The 17880-nt window shown below is 45.0% G+C and overlaps 1 protein-coding gene across 11 annotated transcripts in view; it reads left to right on the top strand.

Moving 5' to 3' along the window:
* The window catches only part of MTMR3 (myotubularin related protein 3), a 1591444-nt gene that overhangs the window by 1115804 nt on the left and 457760 nt on the right, over positions 1-17880 (top strand). For all 11 annotated transcript variants that reach the window (XM_086943220.1, XM_086943217.1, XM_086943214.1 and 8 more), the window contains one exon: positions 15785-15955. In XM_086943220.1, coding sequence (XP_086799346.1) covers positions 15785-15955 — 171 coding nt within the window. The remainder of the gene's footprint in view (positions 1-15784; positions 15956-17880) is intronic.

Here is a 17880-nt window from a genome sequence, read left to right as displayed (position 1 = left end):
CGGGCCACACCAGAGGCATCATATTTCAAAGCAGTTTTTGTAGGAATTGTGAGGACAACGACATGGGGATATTGAGAAAGAGATATCCACCATTTTGGCAATGGTTATTCGGCCTGCCTTGGACAAGGGAAGGCGACTCCAAACCGGGATTCTCTCTTCCAGCCAAGACATCACCCTGCCATAGTTGGCACGTCATAGTTCATCCCTGTCTCGGCAAAGCCAGATCCCCAAGTATTGCACCGGTTTGAAACACAGGTTAGGGACGATTCCATGTTTGAAGCGCTGTGTGGTTGCCGTGAGGGGGAAGGCAATCGATTTAGCCAAATTTATTTGTATCCCTGCTTGCCCGCCGAACTTGATAACTTCCCGGATATCAGGATCCAAGTTGGTCTGAGATGTTCAGACATAAAGCGCAATATCGTCGGCATACATAGAGACCACAACTCACCGATTAGTAAACTTGAGCCCACGATGCACTTGGTGGTGTCACATGCATGCTGTGAGAGACTCCATCGTAATTGCGAATAGGATAGGGGATAATGGGCACCCCTGCTTGGTACCCCGGGAAAACAAAAACGGGCTCAGACCAATACAACCGAGTGGTGTGAACAAAAACAGCCATTCTAAAGAGTCGAGAGCTTTACAGCCAATAGAGGCAGACTGGGCTCTACACGATATGCAGAATGGCAAAGTTTATGTAGGTTGTGTACCGTGGAACTGCCGGGAGTAAACCCAGATTGGTCCGGGCGTACAATGTTAGTCAGCAACGCCAGCAGGTGATTTGCAATGAGCTTAGCTAGTATTTTTTTTATCGGTATTGATCATCGATCATCGACAGCAGTCTGTATGAGTCGCATCTGTTTGCAGCATTATCAGGCTTAAGGATAGTGACAATCACTGCCTCATGTAGCGAAGGCGGTAATTCAGCGCACTCAAGAGACACCTCATACATAGCCAAGAGGTATGGAATCAATAAAGGAGCGAACTCCTTATAAAATGAGGCCTTAAGCCCATCCAGGCTGAGCACCTCGTCAATGGAGAGGCCCTGTAGCACCTCCGCATCAGTAAAGGGTGCATCAACACACTGTTGATGCGCGTGGTCTAGCCATAGCAGCTGGATTGTGTCTAAGTATGCTTCTAATTGCTTGGCATTGGTGATATCTTCGACTGGTATAAGTGGGAGTAGAAGGATGTCATTATGTGGAGGATGCCACTAGGGGTGAATTGACGTTCAAGGCATTCATCTAGAAGTTCAGCAATATACTCTGAGATCGTGAATGCATAAGCATGTTGGGCAGTGTCCACCCAGGCATGTCGCTTTTGCCGTAATGGCGTGCTGTAGCCTCACGCAACAAGAGGCTCAGTTTGAGATCTGCTTCCTCGTTGAACACTGATTTTCCAACAAATGTCTGCCAGTAAGGCAGGGTTCTTGGAATTGTAATAATCGCACTGACGCATAGAGATTTCACGTTCAATCTCAGTGAGGACAGAACATTTCGACCTATTCTAGACCTAAGGACACTAAACAGGTACTTTTACTCTGAACACTTGCACATGGTTACGCTATAAGAAGTAATACCATTGTTACAGCAAGGAGATTTCATGACCACATTAGAGCTCAAGAATGCATATTTTCATATCCCCATTCACCCAGAAAACAGATGTTACCTACACTTTCAGCTAAATGGACATTATTATCAAGTTAAAGTGCTACAATTCGGGGTCATAACAGCTCCAAGGGTTTCCACAAAATGCCTTGCAGTAGTGGCATCTCATCTCAGGAGAGAAGGAATACATGTTTCCCAAATCTAGATGATTGGCTTATCAAAAGTCCAACACTCTTTCAGTGCCTCCAATACACTCAACAAGTAGTAAGCCTTCTGCACACAAAGTTCTTTCAAACATTACCTCCATTTCAGCCATAAGCTCACATCACAGTGATGATCATGAGCACAAGCTCACATCACAGTGATGATCATGTGATGATAATATTGGGGATGATGGCCTCATGCATAGCCATAGTACCACACGTTCATCAACATATGCTTCCTCTTCAACGTACTCTGCAATCTCAATGCTCTGAAGCTAATGAGGGTCTACAAGATCTAGTGTTGTTGGGACCAGCACCTGCAGTGGTGGAACAGCAACAATTGGTTGAACGCCCTGCCCTTCAAAGCCCCAATTCCATAAATCACCTTTAATATAGATGCATCCCTTCAGGGATGAGGGGCACATATGAAAGATCTCACAGTTCGCAGTCTATGTACAGTAGCTCAAACACAGCTGTATATCAACCATCTGGAGTTGCTAGCAATTCTGCTTTTCAAATTCACTTGTACAACAAAGTAGTGTTCATACGAGCAGACAATATGACTGCAATGCATTACATTTAAAAACCGAGGGGGGTACACCTTCCTCACAGCTATTTCTCATCTGAGAGGATGTGGCACTGGGCAATTTACCACAAAACCCACCTCCTAACAGAATACCTACCTGTGGTGGACAATGACTTTGCAGATATGCTCAGCAAAACCCATCCGGAGGTGCAGAATTGGAAAATCGATCAGACACGGTTTCACTCTTACTTCAAAAGGTGGGGGACACCAGAAATAGACTCATTTGCCACTCACCTCCGCTCCAAACGCCATTACTTTGCATCTAGGTTCCCTCATCCACTATCCAAGAGCAATGCCCTATGGATGAGTTGGTAAGGAGTATTTGCTTACACTTTTCTCCTCTCCCATCCATTCCATATGCAGTTCAGAAGTTAACACATATATCTCTGAGGCTAATTCCAATAGACCCAACATGGGCACAGCAGCCTTGGTTCACAACCCTACAGCAACTATCTCTAGTGCAATACGAGAAACTACCTCTTTGGCCACACCTATTAACTTAAGATCAATGGAAGATCATAAACCTCAATCCCAAACAGCTCAATCTAGTGATTTGGCTCCTGAAGTCGTAGAATCTGGAATTTTAAAGCTACCACAAGAATGTATGGACATCCTTAAACAAGCTCGTAGGCCCACAACTAGAGCGTGTTATTCAGCTAAATGGAAATGTTCTGTGATTTTTTTTTTGTAAAGATAAACAAATACAGCCTTTATCACCTACTGTACAAGATATTATAAGCCATTGTTTTCATTTGCAGCAAACAGGACTTGCTTACATATCTATTAGGCTACACTTAGTAGCACTAGCAGCCAAAATACAAAACAGACAACATATGTATATATTTAAAATACCCGTCATTAAAGCTTTAATGGAAGGGCCAAAAAGAATTATACCGGACCACGACTTATTCACCGTCCTTCGCTCATATGGCCCAGGTCCCTTAAAACACACAACCACCACACACCTCCCCATACCCACAATTCTCACAAATCCCCTTAGGCCCCCCACTCTAAACAACAGAAGTTCCGTCCCCAATAATCTCAGAAAAGGTCCCCTCTCTCTAGAACACTCGACCACCCTTCTCACCCCCAGACTCAAATGCATCCTACTCAACTGCAGATCGACCCCGAGACACTCCTCCGACATCGCGGATCTCATCATAACAATAGATCTTGACCTAGCCATTCTGACTGAAACGTGGCTAACTGAAACTTCTACACCTATAATGGACATACTAGTCCCCCCAACTATCACATCATTAGACTCGACAGGACCGGCAAGACGGGCGGGGGAATCGCATGCATTTTTAGGAGCAACCTCGCTGTTACTAAAGCCACCTCCCCCTCCCTCACTTCCTGTGAACTCTTCTGCCTCGATATCTCCAGTGAGGGCAAACCTGTATGCTCTTTACATGTCATCTACTGTCATATAGTTACTGCTTTTCTATATATTGTGGTAAGTTAGCATGAGCTTATTAAATGTTTAAAAAACATATTTTCCTTCGGCTTTAGTTTGCACACGGCACAGAATTATTATTGTAGCTTTCAACCTAGACGAAAGATGTGATTTATTGAGAATAATATGTTATTGCTCTGATATCAGTCGTGCCTGGTACACTTGGTACACTGTCTGCACACTGAGATCTATAGCCTCTAAGAATAACCTAACACAAGGTTGCTGGGAGGCCTGATCCTCGCACCACATTAGACATAACACAAATAATGTTGCTGCCAACATTCGGCTCTACGCGGGTTTAAGATAGAGTTACTGAGAATGCAAAAACACACTTGATGGTGCTTCGCATGAAGAGAGTTGGTAGCTGATGATGTGATCTTCTTCTGCTGACATTTAGAGGTATGGGCCCGCCCTGCTAAAAACCCAAATGAGACCTTCTTAGATATAATATAGTATGCTAAATAGGGTGCGCGAAATATAGGTGATACAAATTGCTATAGATTTTGCATTATAATATGCTATCACTGTTCGCTTACTATGGACCAGTGACTATGCTGATAACTCTGATTTTTATAATATGTATGTTGGTATTATATAAGATACTGCGTTTGAGAACCTTGCATTGAAAAATAAATATTTCAAACTTGCACGTGTTTTCTTTTACTCCCCATTGTTGTTTGAAACGATTATAGAGCGAAAGAGTGTTCATGTGTTCCACGATACCTGAGGTACCCTAAGTTCATGTTCTGGATTGTCTAAGTCATTGGGAGTTTGTTGGAACCAATGAGACACTGTAGCTAGCTCGGTAAGGGGATTTCTGATACTAAGGTGAGTTTTGGGTCACCCTAAGTCACCCAGGTTCTAGATCTCTGTGCACAGTTCTGTGGGAGAACGGAAACCCTGCTACACTACCACCCGCCCGGGGACAACCTCACCTTCACCCAGCAACTCATGGACACGATCTCATCCAACGCCGGTCGGCAGATCACTCAAATCTACCTGGGTGACTTCAATCTCCACTGGAACGATCAGAAAGACGCAGTGGTGAATAGTCTCAAAACTTTCCTTAATGCGCTTGACCTCACCCAAATCTGCAACAGCCCAACACACGACAAAGGCTTGATCCTCGACCTTATCGCCAAAGAGGACTCTACCCAACTGGGGGCGATCCAACCCTGTGACTGGTCAGACCACCACATTATCACTTTCTTCATCAACGAAAAAGTTAAACTTAACCCGGCTCAACCCACCAAATCCAAGATCTGGAAAAGGGAAATGAAGAATCTTAACCCTAACTCCTTGCCTTCCCACACCTGCAGTCTCCTCCTTCCCCCTTCGGGCGCCTCTGATGTTCAATCTCTAACTGACCTCCACCTCGATTCTATGACCTCAATAATCAACGAAGCCGCCCCCTGCAACTGAAGAAAGTCTCCACCAAGAACTCGAACCCTTGGTATGATGGTAGACTCAATGAAGACAGGCGTGCTATGCAAATGGCAGAGCGCACCTGGAGCTCTGACCCCTCAGCACTGCACCTTAAAACGCTTAAGAACAAGAGAAATGCCTACGTTAGGAAAATCAAGCACTCGAAATCTGACTTCTTTAGCCTCCAGCTGGACCAAGCAAAAAACCGACCAAGAAAACTGTTCGAACTAGTCAAAACTCAAACCAAGATGCAACCCTTACAATCAAACAGCACAACAAGCGATATTCCACACTGTGAAGACTTTTCATGCTTTCTTTAAGCTAAAGACCGACAACATAAGAAGTGATCTCTTCAATGATGTAAGCCGATACTCCAGCCCCATCAGCATGACTACCCCTCAACCTAAAAACAACGCATCATGGACGTCCTTCGACACCTACTCTGAAGAAACAATCCACAAACTGCTCGGCACCTTGAAGCCCTCTAATTACCTCACAGACCCCCTACCTGCTAATGCTGTAAAAGACTTCACCCCCCTGCTCCTCCCACTCTGGACTAAAATCATTAACAGCTCCCTTCAACAAGGACTCATCCCAGACTCCCTCAAGGTGGGGCAAGTCACGCCTATACTCAAGAAACCTACAGCTGACCCGGCTGACCTAAACAATTACCGCCCTATCACCAATATCCCCACCTTGGCCAAACTGCTGGAAAAATGCGTACAACTCCAACTGACAAAACACATTGATCAGTTTGACCTCCTCAACCCTCATCAATCAGGCTTCCGAGCAAAACACAGCACGGAAACGGCTATGACGCACATAATTGATGACACCCTCCAAATCCTTGATCGCAATGATTCCTGCCTCCTCAAAATTCTTGATCTCTCCTCAGCATTTGATACTGTCAAACATGAGAACCTACTGGAGCTGTTAAATACCAGAATGGGTTTATCCGGGACTGTTCTCAAATGGTTCACTTCCTTCCTACATAACCGGTCGCAGAAGTTCAAGATCAACAACGTGCTGTCCTCATCTGTGCCTGTAACTTAAGGCGTCCCACAAGGATCTTCTCTATCCCCCACATTGTTCAACCTCGTCATGGAACCACTCACCACCTTGCTTCAAGCATCTAATGTACACTTCCATATGTACGCCGATGACACTCAACTTTACCTCAAGCTACAATCCCCGGAAGACATCAAACTTCTGAACTCCACACTCAGAAACACCCAATCATGGTTGGCGGATAATCACCTCAAACTAAATGCTCTGAAAACTGAGTTCCTTCTGATCTCACCTCCTGCGAAAATCGCCATCACCCAAATCTGGCTCAATCACCTAACTGCGCTCAATGCCCAACCCACCATCGTGGAATCCGCGAAATCCTTAGGCATCACACTTGACGCCAACCTCAACATGCAGCAGCACATTAGCAAAGCAACTAAAGGAGCTAATTTCCAAATAAACACTTTGAGGAAACTTAAACCCTTCTTCCCAGCTAAGGACTTCAAAACTGCTGTACAAGCCCTAGTCATCCCTCGCATAGACTGCAGAATTGGGGCTCTCAGCGGACTCCCCCTATCAACAACCACACCCCTAAGAGCCTCCTTGAACGCTGCCGCGAGACTCATCACTGGTTCAAGAAAACATTCGCATATATCCCCTGACTTAAAATCCCTGAACTGGCTGCCTTTTGAAGCCAGAATACAGCTGAAAATTGCCTGTATTACACACTCGACCGTACACCACAAGTCACCCAACTACCTCACTCAAAAGCTGACTATCAGGAGGCTTGAGATCCAATAGAAGTACAAAAAAATCTCCTCCTGAAACCTCGAAGATTCCGGAAGGAAAAAACATACAAACGCTCCTTCTCGGGAATGGCACCCAGGATCTGGAATGCACTCCCTCCTGAAACCAGGCTTATCTCCTCCACTGCATTTTTTAAGAAAGAGGTAAAAGCCATCCTTATGGCCAAGTTCACCTGAACTCTATTGTTGTTGAATCAAAGACTTGGCACCGTTCTTGTATTATTGGTTACCTGATTGTTTATTGGTATTATATTACTACATTATTGCTATCCTATTTTGCTACTCACTTACTACTGACTACTATATTGTACCCAATAGTTTGTTTAATCACCCTCTTGTTGCCCCTACCCCTTGTTTCTGTAAAGCGCTCTGATGTCTGCAAAGATCTTGTTCGCGCTATATAAAACTTTGAATAAATAAATAAATACCAACTTCCACTCCACCTGTCCCAACCTCGAACCTGAATATTTTACTTCCAGGCTTATGGGACTCCCATTCGAACCACTTCATTCATGTTCACTCCAGTTCTTAACTCGGAGGTTGGCTGTTTTAATAGCAATCACGTCTTTCAGAAGAATAAGTGAATTGCAAGCGCTAACTTTTCAAGAACCGTTTTTTAAGGTCTATGCAAATACGGTAGTTCTAAGAACCGACGCTAGATTTTTGCCCAAAGTGATGTCAGTTTATTATATAAGCCAACCTATAGAATTATCAGTGTTATTTCCAAACAGTGACACAGTAGCAGAAAGGGCTCTTCATATATTAGATGTTAGATGGGCCATTATGTTCTATATTGATAGAACAAAATAGTTTAGGAAAACACAACACATGTTGCTTTTAGAAAACCACTACAAGGGGCACTAATAGCCAAAGCGGGAATTAATAGATGGATAGCCCAATGTATTCAAACTTGCTATCTAAAGAGGTGCTTACAGTAAAACCACTGGCTCAATCCACAAGAAAACAAGGAGCCACTATGGCTTTTTTAGGAAATATTCCTATGGAACATATTTGTAAAGCAGCTGTATGGAATAACCCACAAATATTCATTAAGCACTATTGTGTTATTGTACTCCCTAATCAACAAGCAAGAGTGGGTCAAGCTGTACTAAAACATTATTTCAAACAAGTGATTCAGCCAGTCGCTAGCCACAGCAAGGATACAACTGCTTTAAAGTCCATGTTAAGCATTTGTATCTACGGTCAACACGTGCTACGAATGGAATATGTTACTTACTCAGTAAGCATCTATTCGTAGCCTGTAGTGCCATAGATTCATATGCACCCGCCCACTTTCATGAAGGCTTTTGGTTTAATTACTTCTAAATATTTAAAATATATTTAACACACTTAACATTGTTTGTATGCATGTTCTTTATTTTCTGTCACTTTATTGCTCTTGTCTTTCTAACGCTCACCCGATCAGCTAAAAACAATCTAACAATGGAGCAGAGGAACATGCGCAATACACACTGTAGCAGGGGTCGCTATACCTCGGACTCGAACACTTCTTCGAAGGAAAACAGCTTTTAATCGTCCACGCCCATCACTAGACGGCAGGATAATGCTTAGCATATGTATCTGCGGCACTACACTCTACGAATAGATGCTTACTGGTAAGTAACACACATGGAGACCCATTGAATATACTAGTCATAACAAAATGCTGATGGATCTCTTAGTCTTTTGCTTGGAGCACAATTTCTTTCTCTTCAAAAAACAAATATTCAGACAAGTGCAGGGTGTAGCAATGGGGGCCAGCTTCTCCCCCACATATGCCTGTTTGTTTATGGGTTGGTGGGAGGAGCTGGTCCTAAGGAGACAACATAATAACACCTATAAAGACAAAGTTATATCGTGGTTACGATATATAGATGATCTGATGATTATATGGAACGGGACAAAGGAGGAGGCAGAGAAATTCATTGAAGAGCTGAACGATAATGAAATTAATCTCAATTTCACTTCACATATAAGTAAGGAACAAATACCGTTCCTAGATGTTCTGATCAAAATAGATAATCAGACAATAAGCACTACACTATACAGGAAAGAAACATCTAGAAACACACTTTTGCACGCAACAAGTGCTCACCCTGTTCATCTTATCCAAAGCATCCCCTATGGGGAAATGCTTAGACTACGTAGGATATGTAGTAGTGATGCAGAACTGTTTAAGAATCAGCAGGCAAGTAAATTGAGATTTATTGAAAGGGGCTATAGTGCAAAATCTATCAAGAGCGCAATTAAAAAATCTAGAACTAGACCAAGGGAGGACTTATTGTCAGACAGTAACAAGGACGTGGAATCCCGCAAATCCAATACAGTAGAAATGGAGGGAAATCCAAGACTTATATTGACATACAATCGTCAGCACAAGTCCCTGCACCAGATACTTAAGAACAATTGGCACATAGTCAAGGATGACCCTATTATTGGGAAATCTTTATCAGAACAGTCCATTATAACGTTTAGAAAATCAACTTCAATGGCAGATATCTTAGTCAAGAGTAGCCCTGAATGTGAAAATACCACAGACTGGCTCAGTACCAGAAAGGGATTTTTCAAATGTATCAGCTGTAAAGCTTGTACATATGGAAAAAACACAACGTCGTATATGACAGCCTTCAGTCCCAAACCATATATGATCAGACAACATCTAACTTGCAGAAATGAATATGTGGTGTACGTTCTAGAATGTAGTTGTGGTCTCAGGTACGTAGGGAGTACAAAACTTCCTGGATATCAGAGAGTATTGCAACATATCAGGGCGATAACTAACAGTGACCCTAGCTATCCAGTAGCCCGCCACTTCAAAGAATACCATGGTGGCAAACCCAAAGACCTGAAATATTACCTCATAGACAATGTGCCTGTACAAAGAAGGGGAGGTAATAGGGAAGGGGCACTACGTCGCCTTGAGACCCACTACATACTGCTACTAGATAGCAAACAACCAAATGGGTTGAATATGGGGGAAGATCTGTATACCTATTTGGATTAAAAAGAGACCAATACACCATACTGTCAATACAATAGTCTATAAATTAAGGAAGGTTGACTGAACAAGAAAATAATAAGGATCAAGTCAAAATGAGACAGAAAACTAGAACTCGTTGTATGAAGTAGATCTGTAAATATTGTAATTTTATGCAATTATTTGATAATCATTTTAACCCATTGGGAATGTCAACTGTTGAAACCATATATATTTTTTTACGAAGTGTAATTAAATGTTGGGTTTTATGATCTTAAATGGATTGGAAATTTTAGCTATTTAAATATGAAATTGATTTTTAAGAGATTTTATTGAAATATTTATTAGAAATTAATTGTGGGAGTCATGTTTTATAAGCCCAGCAAAATGATAGTCCATTTAACCTGTATCCCAATTGATGTGAAGATTGCCGACCGTCATTAAAAAATAAGAATGTAGATATAAACCGCACATATGAAATGACTGCACTAATTAGCACTTTATTATTTACAAGCACTCACAAAGCACTTTTTGGTATTTAACACTAAATAGGCAAACTAAGGATTGTTCCTAGGGAAGCACAACATTATGAATCAAATAAGAGAGGTAACAAGAGTATAAGTTTAGATATACTTTTGATAAATGAGAAAAGATACAATCAGGCAATCATGGGTATTCTTAGCAATATAAATGCTCATATATGTATTTATACAAATCATTGCAGCAGAAACGTAAAGTGAATATTGTATTTTACAAGTATTATTGGAGGCCATTATGGTATGTTATAATCCATTGTGGATACAAATAACCATGAATTACCCATATTGCACAAATGTATTTTACGTATAATTGCAAAAACTGAGAAATGTTTGTTTTAAAAAAAGACTGTAGAAAGACAGACTACCGTTATGTATATGTATCAATACCTCTTCTATGTTTAATAATGGGCACTTGCACTTTAAAAAGGGATGTGCTTCACTGACGTGTTGTCATGTGATCAAGGCAGGGATCTGCCGAAACGCGTCGTGAGGACTGGTGTGTGAAATAAACTGAAATTGCACCGAGAAGAGTCTGCCTCGTTTTCCTTCCTGACCCTTTTGGAGTTGGTGGCTGAAGCGAGCACTATTGATATATATATATATATATATATTTCCCAAAATTGCCCTGAGCTCCAAGGACGCTACTCCACAGATGACGATTTTCAAATCTTTTTATTTCCAACCAGCGCTAAAATGCAATTTGTACTTCTTCCTGGCGCGTTTCAGAGTGACAGCTCCTTCTTCATGGGGATGGAAGCTGGCAAGCACAGGAATAACACAGCCTTCATTTCCGCTTTTCACACGTGCTCCCAGGTGAGCCGCATGCCGGTAGTTGTAGTGTCATAAATCCCCTCGCTAGGGCCCGTGTCCTTGACAGTTGATTAAACTTCCATTGTCTTTCATTTAAAACCCTCCAATGGGTCTTGCAATTATAGCGCTGGTTTCTTTTGGGGTCATCTGTGCTGCAAAAAGGCTCGGGAAGTTAACCAAACCCGCAGGTCTGTGTCACATTTCAAACAGATGGTGCAATCCTTACATGACCAGGCTGCCATGTGACGTATTTCCCAAAAGTGCCCTGAGCTCCAAGGACGCTACTCCACAGATGACGGGATATTTTTTTTTATATCTGGTAGTATGTCGGCTAAGCATGGGGATGGAGTGTTCCGGATCTATCAGTGCTGGAGTGATGTTATCAGTGGGGCAAGTGGTTATAGGGATGGATGAGAAATTACATATTATGCTGTCTTTGTGCCTTTCCTTTTGCTCTCTTAGACCTGTGTAATGTTATGTTATGTTATGTTATGTTATAAAATATTTTATTACGCGCTCTGCTACTACAAAGTATCCTGGCGCGATATGTAGGCACTAAACTGACCCAGTCCAAAAAGAAAGAAGCATAAAACTAGATACTAAGATTAAAAAGATGGGTTTTAGCCCTTTCTTAAATCCTGCCAATGTGGTTGCTGATCGCAGAGAGAACGGCAAGGCATTCCAGGCCCGTGCTGTTTGGACTGAAATTGACTGACCGCCCAGTCTCGCATATCTGATTTTAGGCATGGACATCAGACGAAGATTGGCCGATCGAAGAGCACGATGAGGCGTGTAAAAGGAAAACCTCTTGTGCAAATATTGTGGGCCTTGCTGATGCAGGGCCCGAAAGGCCAGAACCAATGATTTAAACATAATGCGATGCGCCACAGGGAGCCAGTGAAGCTCACGAAGATGGGCACGCGCACTGGTTCTTCGAGGAAGATGGAACAGAAGTCGTACGGCCGCATTCTGTATAACCTGCATTCGCTTGACAAGGTATTTGGGGAGACCACTATAGAGAGCATTGGCATAGTCAAGCCTAGACAGAATAAGAGCACGCAGAACAGTCTCCTTCGCCTCCCTATGGAGGAGTGGAAGGAATCGCTTGAGTGACTTTAAGGTGGCAAAACAGGTTGCAGTAAGTTTTTTTAGATGGGCTTCAAACTTAAGATCCTGCCCAAACCAGACCCCCAGGTTTTTAGCCGGGCCTCCATGGTAGCTAGGGCATGCAAAATCTGTCGGCCAAATAAGCTCTCTGAAATTGGCCGGAAAATTGCCATAGAATAGTAGCTCAGACTTGTCCTCGTTGCATTTAAGCTGGGCTGAGACAAGCCAACGGAAGACATTGGTCAGACAGGAACGGACTGTCTGAGCGTCTAAGCAGTCCTTAGGCCAGGTGAACAACAGCTGCGTGTCGTCAGCGTATGACATTATTTTGGCTCCCCACTGCTCAGCCAGATAAATCAGCGGAGTCATGTAAACGTTGAACAGCAGTGGGCTCAACGTCGAGCCCTGTGGTACCCCAGTGGTGAGCCTCTTGGGTGATGAAGAGAAAGGAGGCAACCATACCTGCTGCGACCGCTCAGACAGAAATGAGGACAGCCAGGCCAGAACCGCACCCGACAGCCCCACCTCTGCCAGCCTAGTCAGCAGCTGGGCATGGGGCACCGTGCCGAAGGCGGCAGATAAGTCCAGCAAAACCAAGACCGCTCTGCCGCCTCCGTCAAGACACTCCCTAATGGCCTCTGAGACTTCCACCAGAGCCGTTTCAGTGCTGAAAGCAGCCCTGAACCCTGATTGAGCCGGGTGCAGGGCATGAGAGGACTCGATGAAAGCATTCAATTGCCTAAAAACTACTTTTTCGGTCACTTTTGCTAGTGCCGGGAGCAGAGATATCGGACGATAGCTAGCGGTAGACAGGGGGTCCAGGCTAGGTTTCTTCAGCAGGGGAAGAAGCTTCGCCTGTTTCCAACAAAGAGGCACTGAGGCAGAGGCCAGAGACAAGTTAACAACCTGGGTAACCTCCTGATACACCAGACTGGCCGCTCCCCCCAGAACCCTAGCAGGGCACGGGTCAGAGGGTGAGCCAGACTTTAGCGACTCCAAAATGGACAGCACATCAGCTTGCTGAGCAGGCTCAAAAGTGGAAAATTGACTAACATGTTGCTCCGCATCCATAGCAGTATTAGGTGGAGAGGGCAGAGGAGGACTGTCAGAGTTTAAAAGCTCCTCTTGAATTTTTTTGATCTTATTATCAAAGAAACATGAAAGTTCCTCACACCACAAGTCGGAGGCCGGGAGAGCTGGGGAGACAGCGCATGGTGAGAGGAAGCTCTGAACAATGGCAAAGACTTCTCTGGCATTGTTATCCGCCTTCTCAATCCTTCCTGAAAAGTAGCTACTTTTAGCGGCCTTGATTTCAGCATAGTAAACTTTCTGCGCCTTCCGCAGCTTGCTCTTAAGTTCGGGACAGAACTCAAGGCGCCAGGCTCGCTCCAGCTTCTTGCACCCTAATTTAAGTTCTCTAAGCGCATGAGAGAACCAGGGTTTGGAGGGAGACGACCTCGACCGCCTGCTACCGCTCTTGTTAGTCTGTAGAGCGGCACTTTGTTCAACCCAAGCATTGAATGATTCCACCGCAGAATCCAAATTCAATGGCAGGGTCGGCCGGTGGGACGTGAGAGAGTCCGAAAAGGTAGACAGATTTATTCTCTGGGCATGAGAATGAGGGGCAGAAAAATTCTTCGGACCTTTTGACTTTATGGGCCAGGTGAACAGAATTAAGGCATGGTCTGACCAAGTGACCCACCTAGGGGGTAGCATAGAGATCTCAAAGTTGGAGCAGACTAGGTCCAACCAGTGGCCAGCCGCATGGGTGGGGAAGGTCACCCATTGTGTAAGATGCGCCAGCGAGAAGACTTCCGCCAAGCCGATCGATTCTGGTAGGTCCATCGCGTCCATATGAATATTAAAGTCCCCCAGAATAAGATATCGAGAGAATTTAAGGGCGCGGGGGACGATAACCTCCTCAATATTACCGGCAAAACAGCCCGCATAGCTAGGTGGGCGGTAAAGCAAAGTACCTCCCAAGGTGAAGTGGGGGGAGAGGATCACAGCGAAGTGTAACATTTCGGTTTCGCCAAGTAAATCGGGCGGTTCACTCACCAAAGTCCAGTGGTCTCGGTAGATTACAGCCAGACCGCCACCTCTACCCTTCGGACGGTCCAACCTGGTGATCTTGAAGCCGCGTGGTATAGCAAGTTCAACCACCGGCATGCATGACTCAGAGAGCCAGGTTTCGGTGAGGAAAAGGAGATCAAGCTCCTTCTCATCAAGCAGCTCAAATATATCAGCCGCATGTTTGACCATTGATCTGGCATTGATCAGGCCGGATTTAATCGTCTCTAGATTGGTCCTGGGCGCAATAGTCGGAGATTGAAGGCTAGAAAAGCAGAACCCACATGTCGGGCAGCGGCGATGCATGTCCTTTAGCACCTCCCAAGAATTGGCGGCATCGCAGCTGAAGGTATTGAGGGCACACAGCTCCTCAGAGGAATACCTCAGAGAGCCAGCCTGAGAGTAGCGAGGGAGATGCGAGGGTGCCCCGGCCCTGGGCCCGTCCGGGAATGTGGTTTGATGTCTTTCATTAAGATATCGGTTATATTGTAGGTAATTTGGGGATCCAAAGCATGTTTGAGATTTATTTGGTAGGTAAAAATGAATTTATAGTGCACCGAATTTTGTGGCTGTGCTCTGTATGTTCTAAGCCTACTGCCTGTTTTATGTAGTGCTAATTAATAAAAAGAAAAAGTAATAATTTAAAATTGTGTACTTTTTTCAAAACGTTTTACTTTAGACTTCCCCCACATGGATTAGGGGTAGGCACAGAAAAATGCACAGCTTGTGAATGTAGAATAGTATTATTCTGTAGATGTATTGTTACAGCTCAGTAATGCTTGCGTTCTTTATTTTTGTAATTTTGTTGTTTAAGTGTTTCTTGATCTCACTTGTGGGTAGAAGTATTCAGTGGAATTTAATGGCAATACCCAAATGTACCACCTGGGACTTGTGGACAGTATTGCTTTTTGATGCCCCAAATGCTTTTTAATGGTTCTGACTAAGCTGTACTGTGCAATACCCACGCTGAAGGGTTTTGGTAAGTATAATACGTTGATTTTTAGGTTTTTCTAATAGCGCGTACAAGCTGTTAGCAAGTATTTGTACGTACATGAGCTTTTCGTGTCCACAATCCTTATATGGTTGTATATGTAGTAGCCTTATTGTGTTTTTTGTAGTGCTCGATATTTAAATTGCATTGTTGCCTGCTGATGTAATTTGAATTTGCCATGTATTTTTTTATTTTACAGGTTAAGCTGGTGCAGCACACATACTCCTGTCTTTTTGGAACATTCCTCTGCAACAATGCAAAAGAACGAGGAGAAAAGCACACTCAAGAGCGCACTTGCTCTGTATGGTCTTTGCTGCGAACAGCGAACAAATCTTTCAAAAATCTACTGTATTCCTCCCAGTCTGAATTTGTAAGTTGCATACATCACTTCCTCTGCAGCTCTACCTCGTCTCCTTCACTTCTAGATTAAAATGTATTAAGCTGTTCCCCTTGTCCATTATCACCCTATATCATTACGTTATCCACATCTTAGTATATTCTAGTAATCCTCCAACACATTTTAGAATGAGTTCTATTGTTTCAGACTTCCTGCATTAATTTATCATTTTTCAAGGCTACCTAATTGAGAATAGTTTCCCACATAGTGTACAGGAGCTAACCCACTGGATTTTCTTATTAACATCTCTATTTTGCTTCTATGTTAATTGTAAAGTATGCTGGTACAGAATCCTTCCCTTCATTCTATAAAAGCCTAGAAATTAATAGAAATATCTGAGGCAGTGTGTTACATGCCAGACATTCTCCCCTGAGATATTGTCTTTGTATTACCATCTTTTTTCCGTAAAAGAATGCCTCTCTGGGGGCGGAGCTAGCAGGCGTCCATGCCAGACGTGTGAGCGTAGAGCTCCTCGCCTTAGCCCCGTGAAAATCCGAAAAACTTATCCTTGGAACACCCTGCCGGCGCTGCAAGGTGCCCCGGACCCTTGATCTGAGCCCTGCCGAAGTAGCGGTCGTTGGTCCGGCTGCGGAGCAGTGAGGGAGAGCTGCGCTGAGACCGTGACGGTGCTGGAGCGGACAGGGCCGCGATCCCCGACCTATCCTGGTCATCTGCCTGGGCTGCGTCACGCGACGTGCGGCTGACGACGTTGAAGTGACACCGGACCCCCCTCCGTCGGCGACCGCGCACTGGACCCGGGTGAGCGCTGCTCTGCCTGAGCACTGGGCAACACAGGGGTGCACCGGCCCCCACGATCGGGGAGCCTGGGAAGGGGACGCTGCTCCGGTCCTGGTGGACAAACGGCCGGAAGGGGGGACCTCCTTGGCGCTCTATCTCACGGCTGCTTAGACCGTGTCATTGCTGTACCCCGGCCCCACAACACAGACGGAGGGCGGAGAGACTATTGGAGCGCACCGCACCAGGGAGAAGGTGCGGCGACCCCCCTCTGGGAGAGTGCCCGGAGTGTTGATCTGAGCGGCGGGAGCTCGCAGTGGCGGCCCGATCTGCAGTGCTGTGTGCCCGACCGCCTTTTTGGGGATAACCCTGACTGCGCCATAACTTGCCACTCGGTGGATTTCTGCCGTTACCTGCCTCAATTGACCTTTGCCTGCCTGTGGACTGCCAGACCAGTGTGCCAGAGGGTGCCAGCTGAATGAGCACCAGAAACGCCATGGGGAAGGTGGACAAAACCCAACCCAAGCTATCTTTTGAGCAGAGGAAAACTAAGGGCGCTGAGGGCCCGGGTCCGGATGCCTCGCCGAGACCATCCGCTTCGGAGCACGCCTTGTGCGAAGAAATACGTGGTATGCTGGGGGTCATGGAAAAAGGATTGCAGGACAGTATGACGTCTATTGGATCAAAGATAGACGCACTGACGTACCGGATGGACCGCATGTCCGAGAGGGTGGACAAGCATGCGGAGCGGCTGGACATGACCGAGAGGCGCCTGACGGAGGCAGAGGAGGCCCAGATGGAGTGGGACAAGGACCGTAAACAGTTCGGGAGGTTGCTCCAAGTCATTCAAGATAAAACTGAAGATTTGGAGGCGCGCTCGCGACGCTCCAACCTACGCATCACGGGTGTGGCGGAATCCACCAGCACTGGCAAGATGGAAATCTTCATAGAGAAGATGCTCCGGACTCTACTGGGAGAGGATGTCTTTTCCCCCATGTTTATAGTCGAGAGGGCGCATCGTACCCTGGGACCAAAACCGCAACCAGGCCTTGCTCCGAGACCGATCATTGCGAAGCTACTAAACTACAGAGACAGGGAACTGGCGCTCCGGCTAGCTAGAGAGAAGGGAGAGCTGCAATTTGAGGGTATGAACATATCCCTGT

The sequence above is a fragment of the Lissotriton vulgaris genome, chromosome 11 (genome assembly GCF_964263255.1).
Source record: "Lissotriton vulgaris chromosome 11, aLisVul1.2, whole genome shotgun sequence".
Classification (NCBI taxonomy): Eukaryota; Metazoa; Chordata; class Amphibia; order Caudata; family Salamandridae; genus Lissotriton; species Lissotriton vulgaris.
This window is presented reverse-complemented; position numbering and strand designations above follow the sequence as displayed.